Below are 11,872 nucleotides of genomic sequence, written 5' to 3'. Positions count from 1 at the left end.
ACCGCCACGTAGTTGCACTTGCAGCCTACACTAATGTCTCTACGAATAGACCTCATTGGTTTCCTGATAATATTTACTTATTTATTTGATTGGTGTTTCACGCCGTATTCAAGAATACTTCACCCAAACGACGGCGGCCAGCATTTTATCATAAAATTTGTTAATATCGAACTCCCAAGCCATGTTGTCGCTAGATCATCAACTAGAGACAAAATACAATTCATTTGTAGGATTATGTTATACCAAAACTTTTACAGACGGCTGAAAATAGGCGACTGGCTAAAAGAAATAGACTATAGCACTGTAATTCTCAGCCAGACAACCCAGCGAAATACACAAGGTGTTGTGGGCCACAAACGAAAGGCAGTTTTGGCAGTTGAGTTTGTCATTTTACAGATAGTTAGAAAGAAAAAAAGGCATGCATAGCTGCTCAAACTGCTTGGAATGGTTTCAGACGCCAAAAATGAGATTTCGCCAAATAATATGATATATTCCACACCTGCATCACACTTATTTGAAAAAGTGTAAATACTAGCGCAAATTAAGATAGGGGACCTTGGGATAAAGGATATTTTTACTCGGCGTATTTTTTTTACATATATACAGTGAACAAACCAGGATAAGAGTTAGGCGATATTCTCTTGGTATCATTATCCTATTGGTCTTGTTAATCTCGTGCGGTAACAAGGGAAACAACTCTACTTGACTGCTATCATTTTGTTAATTCTTTCCCATATCAATGCAGAGAGCTACGACATTATATATTCAGTTAACACATGGGCATAAGTACATGTGGAATAGTAAATTGTATTTCTTATGATCCTGTTTTTGTTTCACTTGAAAACTTCATCGCTCACTACCAACGAATTATTTTGTTACTCCTACTAGCGTGGACATTGTAGAATGTGACAAAATTTTAATTTTGAATGTAAAATTTGAACTTATAGGATTTATGAAAAACTGAACCTTGTGTTGAGAAACATATTTGCAGAATTAACTTCATTAAAAAGACGTGTATTCTACTCCCGCTACAAATTACACGAAATTCCAATCATTTATTTTTTGATATTTTGTGACGTTGACATCTTCAAAAACTGAGATCGGTTTTAAAAAGTTGAATTGTATTTAACTTAGTGCGACCTTAACAACGATCATGTCTTATCAAAATGACTGGAAGCTTAAGACAGCTCTTTGTTTCATGGTTACAATGCTTTATTTGGGCCAAAGACATAGATTTATGACCAATATACTCCTTTGTATATTAAGTACTCTTTCAGACTTACACCCCAACCCACTTTCTCCCCCACCCACCGTATATGGTTGAGTCTCAACCATGTGGAGGGTTGTTCTTTGTTTCTAGTGACGCAGTATTCTGATCACCAAGACAGTGATGGCTACAAACAAAACTAGATCGACATTCCACATCAGTGCTTGATAAGGTTAAGCAGATCTCGTTCGTAATACAACAACCTTTCCTTGAGAAAACCCAGCGACGCCCAGCATTCGTTACTAACAAGTGTTTTGATTGGATAGAATTCGGGTAAGTACAGTTTTATTGATTGGATTATTTCCAGATGTGAGAATGTTTGCTGGGCAGCTTGTAAACAATTGTTTTGAACGAATGTGTATGTGGATGTGGTTTGGTACTAAGACTTTGCAAATACTGCGTAGCAGTCAAATCGCTTATTTTCCAACTAGTAAATTAATATACTGTGTCGTTCATTTAGTAAATAAATGGATCACTTTACGACCTATACAAGCTTGTATTTATCGTTTGCTTTGTTTGGTAACTGGTGAGTAAATACAGATGTTATGAATGATCTGGTGAGAAAGATTGGTATCATATTTTTGAAAGCGATGTATTTAAAACGGCTTCAGATAAGGCTATTTTATCAAAGTTGCCTTCCAAAATCAAGACTGCGAGGGGTTTGTTAAAAATAGTACGACTTATATTTTTGGCACAAAAATGTATTGTTTTTGCGAAAATCAACTGTTTCAGATGACAAAATAACTTCTCTAGTTGATACCACATGATGTTAATCACCGGCTGCGCGGCTTCTCTCGCGGAACGATCGGGACCACGTGACGTCATTAAGATGGCGGCTAATGGGTCACACACTTTGAAGTCGTAATGCCAAGCTGAGGAACAAGTGTAAAACATGTGTGGTGTGACCTTCAAATTGCTGTGTAAATACCATCCACACAAGGAAAACATACGCGACACATTATAGACAAATGTTGTATTGTAGCTTCTCTAACAGCTTTGCCATTATCAACCAGAACAAACTTTAATACGTTAAACATTTCTACACACCCTTACTCCACTTTAATTCAAGTGATGCCATATTATATCTCTGTTGTAAAAAAAACACCTATAAGTGACATTGCATATAAACACATTGCATTAAACTCTTTTAAAACACTTCTTTCATTATTTTGAAGGTCTGACAGCAACCTGCGGATGGTCGTGGGTTTCCCCCGGGCTCTGCCCGGTTTCCACCCACCATAATGCTTGCCGCCGTATAACTGAAATATTCTTGAGTACGGAGTAAAACACCAATCAAATAAATAAATAAATAAATCTGATGCATGAAACAATGAAACATATTCATTGTACTCTTTGATGACAACCTTTATTGCACGGCCAACATGATCAGCCTTTATTTTAACAGCCATCAGTATCAGCCTATATTCAACTGCCAATGTTATCTTGTTATATCAGTGTTTTTCTACAATACAGAGTGTAACTCTCAATTTCATTTCAGTGGAGTCATGTTTATGGGTGTAGGAAACCGGAATACCCCGGAGTAAAGCGCCTCCTTTTACCGTGTATAGGTCTACTTCTGACTACCGTGTACACAAACTCCTGACTAAACGCCAAAGCGGAAACAACGAGTGCTGGCATTCGATCTCATCAACGGCCCTGCATTCGCCGTGGTCCAGCACTTGAAAGGTAAAGCCATTCAGTGAAGGCAAGAGTTCTAAATTTGCATGCATATAAGCAATTACTTGAATCAGTTAGAAACACCCACACTACAATCATACGGTTATCAGACACCCGGGTTCAATCCGGCAGACAGGCCTAAGACTTCATCATTGGCAAACTATTCCCCAATTTGCTGGCGCCATGTCAGGATGTCACGATACCTGTGGTACTGTATACTGTATACCGTGTATTGTGTGTGCCGTTATTTACACCGACCTTATATTACGTTATGTAACATACAATATGTGACATGTTATGTTACATGTTATATTGTATGCTAAATTATGTGTTAATTAACTTGAGCTAATTGTTTAAATAAAATGTGAGAAGAAAAGCCCGAACTAGAGGATGCTAAGCTGTTACCGGATTCTCAGTAAGTTAACAGATGACATCATTTCAGAAAATTTCCGGCCCCTGGCGGAAAATATAAATAAAATAGAGGGATTATTAGAACCGGGATCTTTGTTCTAAAGTTCTTTTCATGAATCCCTTAATCCTTTTATCCCTTAATGTTATGCATTAGCTCTTACCAAAACATCTGTATAACATTTAATAGCTAAGGATTTCCTTTAACAGATTTATTATAACGCATATTTTCTTTAGGTGAAAATGTGACAAATTTTTATTTGAATTGATTCTATGAAATACATGAATATGTGTTCATAATCACACAAAAGAAGATGATCCAAAATAATTGCACATTGGTGGTAACAAGATTTCTGCATAAAACCTTTTCCTTAAATAGTTCAATAGCATATAGTTCAAGTAGTTCCTTCTCTCTGAACTTTGGTCACTTGTCTGGTAACTGGCACTGCTGCGTAGGGTCATCTGCGCGGATGAATCTGACCTGACAACCGTCGGACACGGCCCTACATCCAACCGGACCTCTCATCGTGCCTGTGTTAATACCGAATCTGTCAACAAATTATAAATTTCATGTAGACTGCTTTTGGAAACGGATGTGTTATCGGACTTCTAACCTGTTATCGGACTTCTAATCATATACTACAGAGAACATGTACATAAACATATTAAATATCACTGAAACTCTTAGATCAGAGCTCTAATTCGAAACACAAATAAAGTTCAAAGAAGATTTCTCATACAGTTGTATTATTCAAATTTTACCGTTTTTATCTTTCTCCTACCATTATTTATTTATATACCTCCCGTCATCCACCTTTGAATGCATGCGTGTAAAGATAAATGTTGAGAAAACGTGTTTTCAGTTAACGACGTGCACGCTTTCAAAATTTTCTACGCTGTGAATACATCGAGCGAATGTCAGCGTTGTGTCCTGATTCATCAATCGCACACCACGATCATGCCCATGTATGTGCGTGTTTGTGTGTGTGCGTTAAAATGTTGAAATTGACGCAGTGACGTGTTAGCTGTCATTGCTGAAGTTCTTTTACGGGGTAGAAAAACTTCATCAAAACACATCTGATTTGTTTGGTACATACCCGCAAGCTTTCAGGCCAAATTCGGAACAAGACACCTTCAGACAACTTTCCTTGTCGTAGAGTACACTACCCGGTAAGATAGGCATCCCCCGCCACTCGCAGTAGCGAACGATCGTGCCGAATTCTACAAGCATAAGTACATGATTCGATTACTACTTGTAAAATACAAATTAACAGGCTTCGATAAGGATATAAAAATACAAACGCCACATCTTCATCTCAAACTCCCTGTCGATCTTTTCTCTAAACTAAATATGACCCAGAAATCTGACCATGAAATGCGGCGGCTGTGAGTTCAAGCCCAGCTAATGCTGGCTTCCTCTCCGGTCGTACATGGGGAGCTCTGACAGCAACCTGCGGATGATTGTGGGTTTCCCCCGGGCTCTGCCCGGATTCCTCCCACCATAATGTTGGACTTCGTCGTATAGGAGAAATATTCTTGATTACGGTGTAAAACAAATATGGGTTGAAAATGGGCAATACATAACAACGCACATCACAGCTGTTTTATTTCGGTGGTATGAACAATTAACATTAATGCTCCGCTGAGATACACCTCATCTTGAGCGTCCATCTCGTGCGTTTAAAGGAGAAGAAAAGTTAAATATCAAACAAATACCACTGAAACCTGCATTTTCTCGCAGGTGCATGCCATAAAAAAATCTCAAATGTACCTCAAGTTGATTACTTATAAATAAAATCAGCGCCAAAATCCGCAGTGGGCGACTTCAATTTTCCTAAGAACTAGTCCTGGTGTCTTCTGTGTTAGGAGGGAAATTGCCAGCTTTGCCGTTTTCAGGCTTTACGTGTATGGCAAGTAAAAAACGCAAAATTATGCAGCAGGCACCACCAGAAAGAAAAAAATGTGCTCTTTTCAGCCTATAGTATCATGATTTTAAGTTTTCTTCTCCTTTAATAACGAGGTTCAAGTCAGAGGCAGTTATCCTAGTTAAAACTTTAAAATTCGAAATCTCTGTGCTTCTATGGTGTGGCGCTGAGCAGAAGGGAAAGGGTAATGCAAGTTGAACTGATCACTATCTGAAGTGACACCATGCCGGTATCTTCTGTATGCATGACGTTACACTGAGGCAGCGCTGTAAATGTCGATACTAATTTTTATTGATTTTTGATGACATGACAACATAGCGTTTTGAGTATTGATTGAGTAGTGATGTCTAGTACCATCACTGTACTTTTTTTACCTAATTCTTCGGGCATGTTTTAGGGCTTATGTAAGTTCCTGCTTTTTAAATATTTATATGAACAGTTGTATAAAACTCTAACTGAGGTAATCTGACACGTGACCATTTTCCATCACTGTCACTGTCGTCGCTGCTCAGATTTTATTCTCTATATGTTGTATAATATTTCATAATAATAGCTATATCCTACAAAAAGACATCTTTGTGGCATTCGAGCAAATAAAGTTCAATTAGCAAGCAATATTCGCCTTGTGCTCTTGTTTTTCTCAATGGTCTACATGAATAAGAAGAGACTTTCTAGACTTAGACTACACCAAACAAAACAACCACTCTTTTAAGAATTGTACTTATCAAACTACATAGGCTTATATGTACATATTTCGCGTACATCGCCCGAACAATTAGTGACATTTTGTTTACACACAAATACCTAAATTCCTCCAATGAGAGTTAACATAAAAACAGGTCAGCAGATTCCGTGGGTTACCTAAAGCCAGATGTGTATTATAGATGAGTGGCATGGCTGAAACTGGAGGCTGGGCATGGGGAGAAACAGATTGGCTGCATGCGGACCCGCAAAACACGTGTTACACATTACCAGCAAACCAGCTTAGCTAGGTGTCCACAGACAGGCATGGATGTACAGTCGGGGTATGCTCGCCTGTTTACTCTCTTACATACACACTCAGGAAAAACCAAGGCACCGAGCCTCTTGGAAGGAGCCAGCAGCTCCATTCCCCACCGTCTTACTAAGCGCCACCGTCTACCCACGTATTATCTGAGGCGCCGGCAACGCTGAATGAGGTATATTTTATCTGGTTTATGAGGCGTCATAATTTTCGTTTTCCGTGGTTTGTAAGATTCTTACCGGTAATCTCTTGCTGAACTCTTGACGAGGCGCAGAAACCGCAGACTTCTTCCACCACCACGGCTGCCAGTGCCAGTAGCATTATCCATGAACGCATGTTTTTTTGTTGACCACTAAACCTGGCTTTCCAAGACCCCAGGTAGCTGTATGAAATATCCCTTACACATTAGTCTTCAGCGAGGTTTTTCAGACATCCATTTGCATCCCTTGTTTACTTGTTTGGAAATCGCATCTTGACAAAGATGACCGACTGTCCGCCATTGCTTGAGGATTCACTGGGCATGCGCCGCTGTTCTCCTCGAAGATGGCCACAGACCCCCATTAGTTTTCCATAAGCGACAATGTTAACGTTTAGCGCTGTAGCTCAGTCCCAAACATTCCGAGGCCAATAAGCTTTGGTGCATACCTGGCCCAGCCTGAGAGAAAGAAGCTGTAAAAATCTTGACATAGGTTGACTGGAAAAATCTGGACCTTTACATGCCGGCAGCTGGGAGGGGTGCCTAGCAACGCCAAGGGGACGTCACTCGCAGCCTTGTCACCACCTGTCTCCTTGTGTCCTCTCGCCCAGAATTTCAAACTTTCACCATTAAAACTCATACCTGCGCAAAGCTTAGACAATTTCCATCATTTTCATACCAAGCATGCACTTGTACACCAAAAACGGCAGGCTGGCAGCAAAAAAAGACTTTACACCCTAAAATACACAGAACTACAATCGTCCCTACTGAAAAACGCAAGTTGTAATGGGGGTCTGTGTCCTATCACACCAGCCAACTTTTTTTAAAATCAATCATTTTTGCACCACATAATGCTTACTACCTCTAAACCTCACACATAAAGTTACAGCTTGATACATGCAAAAACTTTTCAGTAGGAGGAATTTAACTTGGGGTACCCCTATCTTGGAAATGTGTCTGTTTGTCCGTCCTCAAGCACCAAGTTCAAAGCTCTGTAGTGCACATACCATTGAAAATATCTTAACCAGGTCAAATGTTTTGGAAAGCTGGTATGTATATCTGCAAGAAAAATGAAAAAATTCCAATGACAAAGTATTTTACATTTTCCATTGACAAACATTTAGAAAATTATGGATTTTCAAGTAGATTTTCTTGTTTACAGCAGTGTTAAGAAAATACTTAAAAGCCAAAAGTGTCAAAATATATATCAAAAGACATGTATATTATCTGACAATTCACTTACAAAATATAGGACATACCTTTTAGCAACTTTGTGCAAAATTTGACTTAAAGTGATACAGGTGGGTAGCAAAGCGGAGTTTCAAAATTCCAGAAAAGTACATTTTGATCACCATCAAAGTAAACATATGCATCCAAATTGATATAGAAATGCTCATAGGCAGAGTTTCCATGGATAGGGCTAAAGAAAAGACTAGTATCCCTTTTACATAGTGATTCACATGATAAAACCCTTTAAAAGATCACCCACTCCCCCCCACACACACACTACCCCCCTTTCCCGTCTCCCCCATGGCTGCCATTGGTTGGCTGGCTTACCTCAACTCACAGTGCAAAAGAATCCCACCACCTGTGTTGTTGCCTCAGACTAATTTAGTACTTTCCACATAACAAACACCAAAGTGTGACACTGGCATCTACAAGAGATAAGTAGAGGGGAGAAATATGAATTTGCCACTTACAAAAATAAAGCCACACAGTACATGCACATTGGTCATTCAGACAGTCAGCAAGGCAACCCTCCCAAGACATGTTGAAGGGACCCAAGAAGAGGGGAAAAGCTATACTTTTTAACCTGTAACAACACAGAAATCCTCAAATAATCAGTGAGAAATTACATCCGTAATCAGGTTCCACACTGGGTGTTGCTGGGTGGGCATGAGGAATGGACATTCAAACTGTCCGTATATATATGAGAAACCTGTGACGTTTCCCCGGTTGGGGGGGTGGGGGGGCCGGAGGGGTATGTGTCATGGTGTAGTACCGGACCAATGACGGGGATTCTAGGTCGGCCAAGGGAGTGGAAGACTGCATCCGAATGGTCAGGCCTTTGAGGAAGCTGAACGGCTAGCAGACCCCACTCACCTAGGTAGATCCCAGTTCAATATATGCATAAACAAGGCAAAGTTCACTGACGCCATGTTTGGGAGACAAGATCTAAAGAGGGAAACCAAGACAAAAGCTCAATAGGTATTAAACTAGGATGTGAAAGACATATGTAGCTGTCTAATTTCTAACTTGTGTGTGAGGACATTGGAAACATAAAAAAAATCCCAGCTGCCCAGGGAGGTGGATGCCACACTGGGCCAGATACTAAAACAAAAACTCCTTTGAGATGTCGCAGGAACAGCGTACTATGTTCTGGTGGAAAAACAGACACCTGGTGGGGCAGAGACTCATTTTCACAAGGGCAATATTCCAACAGATCACACTCACATGTATGCTAGAAACTTGAAATTGATCATTTTTGTTCCAACGCCACACATACTGTGTGAGTGCACATGTAACTTGTCAGAGGAATGAATATACACATGCAATGAAAACTACATGCCTACAGTGGTTTATTTTTAAGTTTAAAGAGGAAAATTTACCTTGTCCACTTCAAGTCTATGCCCAAAACAGCAGACAGTGTTTCAGCAGAGATGCCTGTTTTTCATGTTTTGTGACCTGCAGGATGATTTGAAGCACATTTACCTAGTGTGTGGTGGCACACATGGGAGGAACCTGACTTGGTTTGTAAATTAAATGCACACTGGCCCTCTCTACTACTCTAGCCAAGTAAATTAATCTGCTGATGTGTTTTTATCCACCTGTGTGAGGCTGGGCCCTTATATGTGATGCAAGGCCTTATTGACCATCCTTAATCACACCACCCTATCTATCAGCCACATACTCCAATTTCACTCGCAGCACTCAAATTTTGCATTATTTATCAAATGTCAGCCCCAAAAGAGACATTTTAAAAACCAGGAACAATGAAACATTGTCTGTGTTTGTTCCAGTCTGTTTATACTCCTGTACTACCCTTGACCACAGAGCGTTTTAGCCGATTTTTAGACAAAATGGATATGTGGGGAAAATATAGAATTAAAAAGCTTTAAAACTGCTCAATCAAGTTCCATGTCAATGCAAACCACATCGCAGATGTACCCACCAAATATTATCAGGCTGTTGCCAAATCTGAGCACACAGTGACATATTACATGTTTTGGCACAAGTGGACAGATCAGGCCACAGACCCCCATTAGTTTTCCATAAGCGACAATGTTAACGTTTAGCGCTGTAGCTCAGTCCCAAACATTCCGAGGCCAATAAGCTTTGGTGCATACCTGGCCCAGCCTGAGAGAAAGAAGCTGTAAAAATCTTGACATAGGTTGACCGTCAAAATCTGGACCTTTACATGTCGGCAGCTGGGAGGGGTGCTTAGCAACGCCAAGGGGACGTCACTCGCAGCCTCGTCACCACCTGTCTCCTTGTGTCCTCTCGCCCAGAATTTCAAACTTTCACCATTAAAACTCATACCTGCGCAAAGCTTAGACAATTTCCATCATTTTCATACCAAGCATGCACTTGTACACTAAAAACGGCAGGCTGGCAGCAAAAAAAGACTTTACACCCTAAAATACACAGAACTACAATCGTCCCTACTGAAAAACGCAAGTTGTAATGGGGGTCTGTGTCCTAAGATGCGCTGAAAAACAGCGGTTGTAGATCGCGGCAATACTGAAGCCGAAAAAAGTTAACAGCAACTTACAATTATATCACCTGCTTAACTTAGCAAATTAATACAGTGAAGGTGAAACCACTGATAATGTAAATTTGTACGAAAGATTTTTGAACTTTTTTGTATGACACTTTTCAGTGTAAAGAGAATAGAAATCCCGTAAATAGTACTAGTTCTGGTATGGGCGTCAGGGCGTGGTCCAGGTACATACCCTTCTATCGCTAGGACACACGAATTAATTCCCGGCGAGTACGACTTCCCTGCTATCACTGTCCATGTGGCCTTGGTGACAACCGCGCTCGTGGACCGCTTCGGTGGCCTAGTATTCCGAGCCCCGCCTCGAAGTCGGGAGACCCGGGATCAAACCCATGTCGGGTCATACCAAAGACTTTAAAATGACACTTGCTGCTGCATCGCCTGTTGCTCAGCACTCATAAAAATTTAATTCGAAGAATATATTAAATTATAGTATTGAATTTTCGCACCACATGTATTTGGATATATCTTCTAGGTGCCCATAATCCCAATGTATAAGATGTCCTGTAAACAGTGTTGTTGCAATTCAGTGGCCCAGCGTGACAAGAATGAGCTTCATTTAACTGCCTCACGGCTGAGGTATTACCAAATACCATGTCCAGCGCCAATTAACCCAACAAAATCTGTGCCAAACCGGTGTAAACATTCAGTGAGCAAAGCATCACCTGGTAGTACGTACATAACCTTCGAATATACTTTGGTATAATTCGTTTAATTTAAAGGAAACTGAGAGTGTTTAAAAATATCCCTTGGTGTCGGTATCTATAGGAGCTTTATGGGGAACACGTGGCGGGATATTTTCCGGGTTTAGAAGTATAATTAGTCATGAATCTAATTATACTTTCTCATCACCTGCCAAACTGATATACTTATCCGCCCCACCACTCAACCCCACACTTCCCCACAACGCCTGTCGGAGCTAACCCTCGAGGACCTTGTCGCTTAAAGAGTAAGTCTCGCCGTGCAGCTGCAAACTTCCTGTTAGAATTAGGTGAGGTCCAAGGTTCGAATCCAACTATCGCAGGTTCGATTCAGTACGTCTGGTATGTTGTAAACGGCAATAATCTACATCTTGGTTTTTGGTCTCATCTAGGAAAAAACACCTTACGGCCATTCTATTTAGGGGAATACTTTTTAAAAGAAATGACCACGATAAAATAAAAACCTTACTCATCGCCCTAAAGGCCATTTCGTGTTGATTTCAAACATGACATTGGATATTTTTTTTAACATTCTTATACAGTGAAAAAAAAATGATTGAAAACCTTCGTTTGCACTTTCATCTAGAAAAAGCACTTAGCGCTCGTTCTGTTTCATTGATTACTTTTTAAATGAACCGACCAACTTAAAATAAAGTCTTTTCTCGTCGCCCAAAAGTACTGAGCCGTAAAAGTGACATGGTGAAAATAACATTTTTGGAAGAGAGGGAAAAGGGTTCTTGGAAGGTAAAAAACAAATGACATGGTGAAAAAAAAATTTGGAAAGAGAAAATCATTTTTTTTAACCTCCGACGAGCTTAGAAGTCTGGGCTCGGACTCAATTGGCCATTAATAGGTCGTTTGCCATCAAACAGTCAATATGGCAGCCATACACGAGCATTTCTCACTGATAACTACAT

General features: G+C 40.2%; 1 protein-coding gene across 1 annotated transcript; it reads right to left on the bottom strand.

The window, feature by feature from the left end:
• Nucleotides 1-3,380: 3,380 nt before the first annotated feature.
• LOC135469101 (beta-microseminoprotein-like) lies at nucleotides 3,381-6,809 on the bottom strand. Its single transcript, XM_064747629.1, has 3 exons — nucleotides 6,520-6,809; nucleotides 4,450-4,573; nucleotides 3,381-3,900 (listed from the first exon to the last, which is right to left on the bottom strand). The coding sequence occupies exons 1-3, from the start codon at nucleotides 6,614-6,616 to the stop codon at nucleotides 3,777-3,779; spliced, it is 345 nt and encodes a 114-aa protein (XP_064603699.1). The 5' UTR covers nucleotides 6,617-6,809; the 3' UTR covers nucleotides 3,381-3,776.
• Between the last annotated feature and the right edge of the window lie 5,063 nt (nucleotides 6,810-11,872).

This window comes from Liolophura sinensis, chromosome 6 (genome assembly GCF_032854445.1).
Source record: "Liolophura sinensis isolate JHLJ2023 chromosome 6, CUHK_Ljap_v2, whole genome shotgun sequence".
NCBI classification, from domain to species: Eukaryota; Metazoa; Mollusca; class Polyplacophora; order Chitonida; family Chitonidae; genus Liolophura; species Liolophura sinensis.
Note: the sequence above shows the minus strand (reverse complement) of the source record. Positions and strands in the feature narration are given on the sequence as shown.

Coding starts and splice junctions, on each gene's coding strand:
- LOC135469101 (XM_064747629.1), bottom strand. CDS start 6,616: ATGCGTTCATGGATAATGCTACTGGCACTGGCAGCCGTGGTGGTGGAA. Junction 4,574..6,519: donor AGTTCAGCAAGAGATTACCG/GTAAGAATCTTA, acceptor TTATGCTTGTAG/AATTCGGCACGATCGTTCGC. Junction 3,901..4,449: donor TTTGGCCTGAAAGCTTGCGG/GTATGTACCAAA, acceptor ATTTGTTGACAG/ATTCGGTATTAACACAGGCA.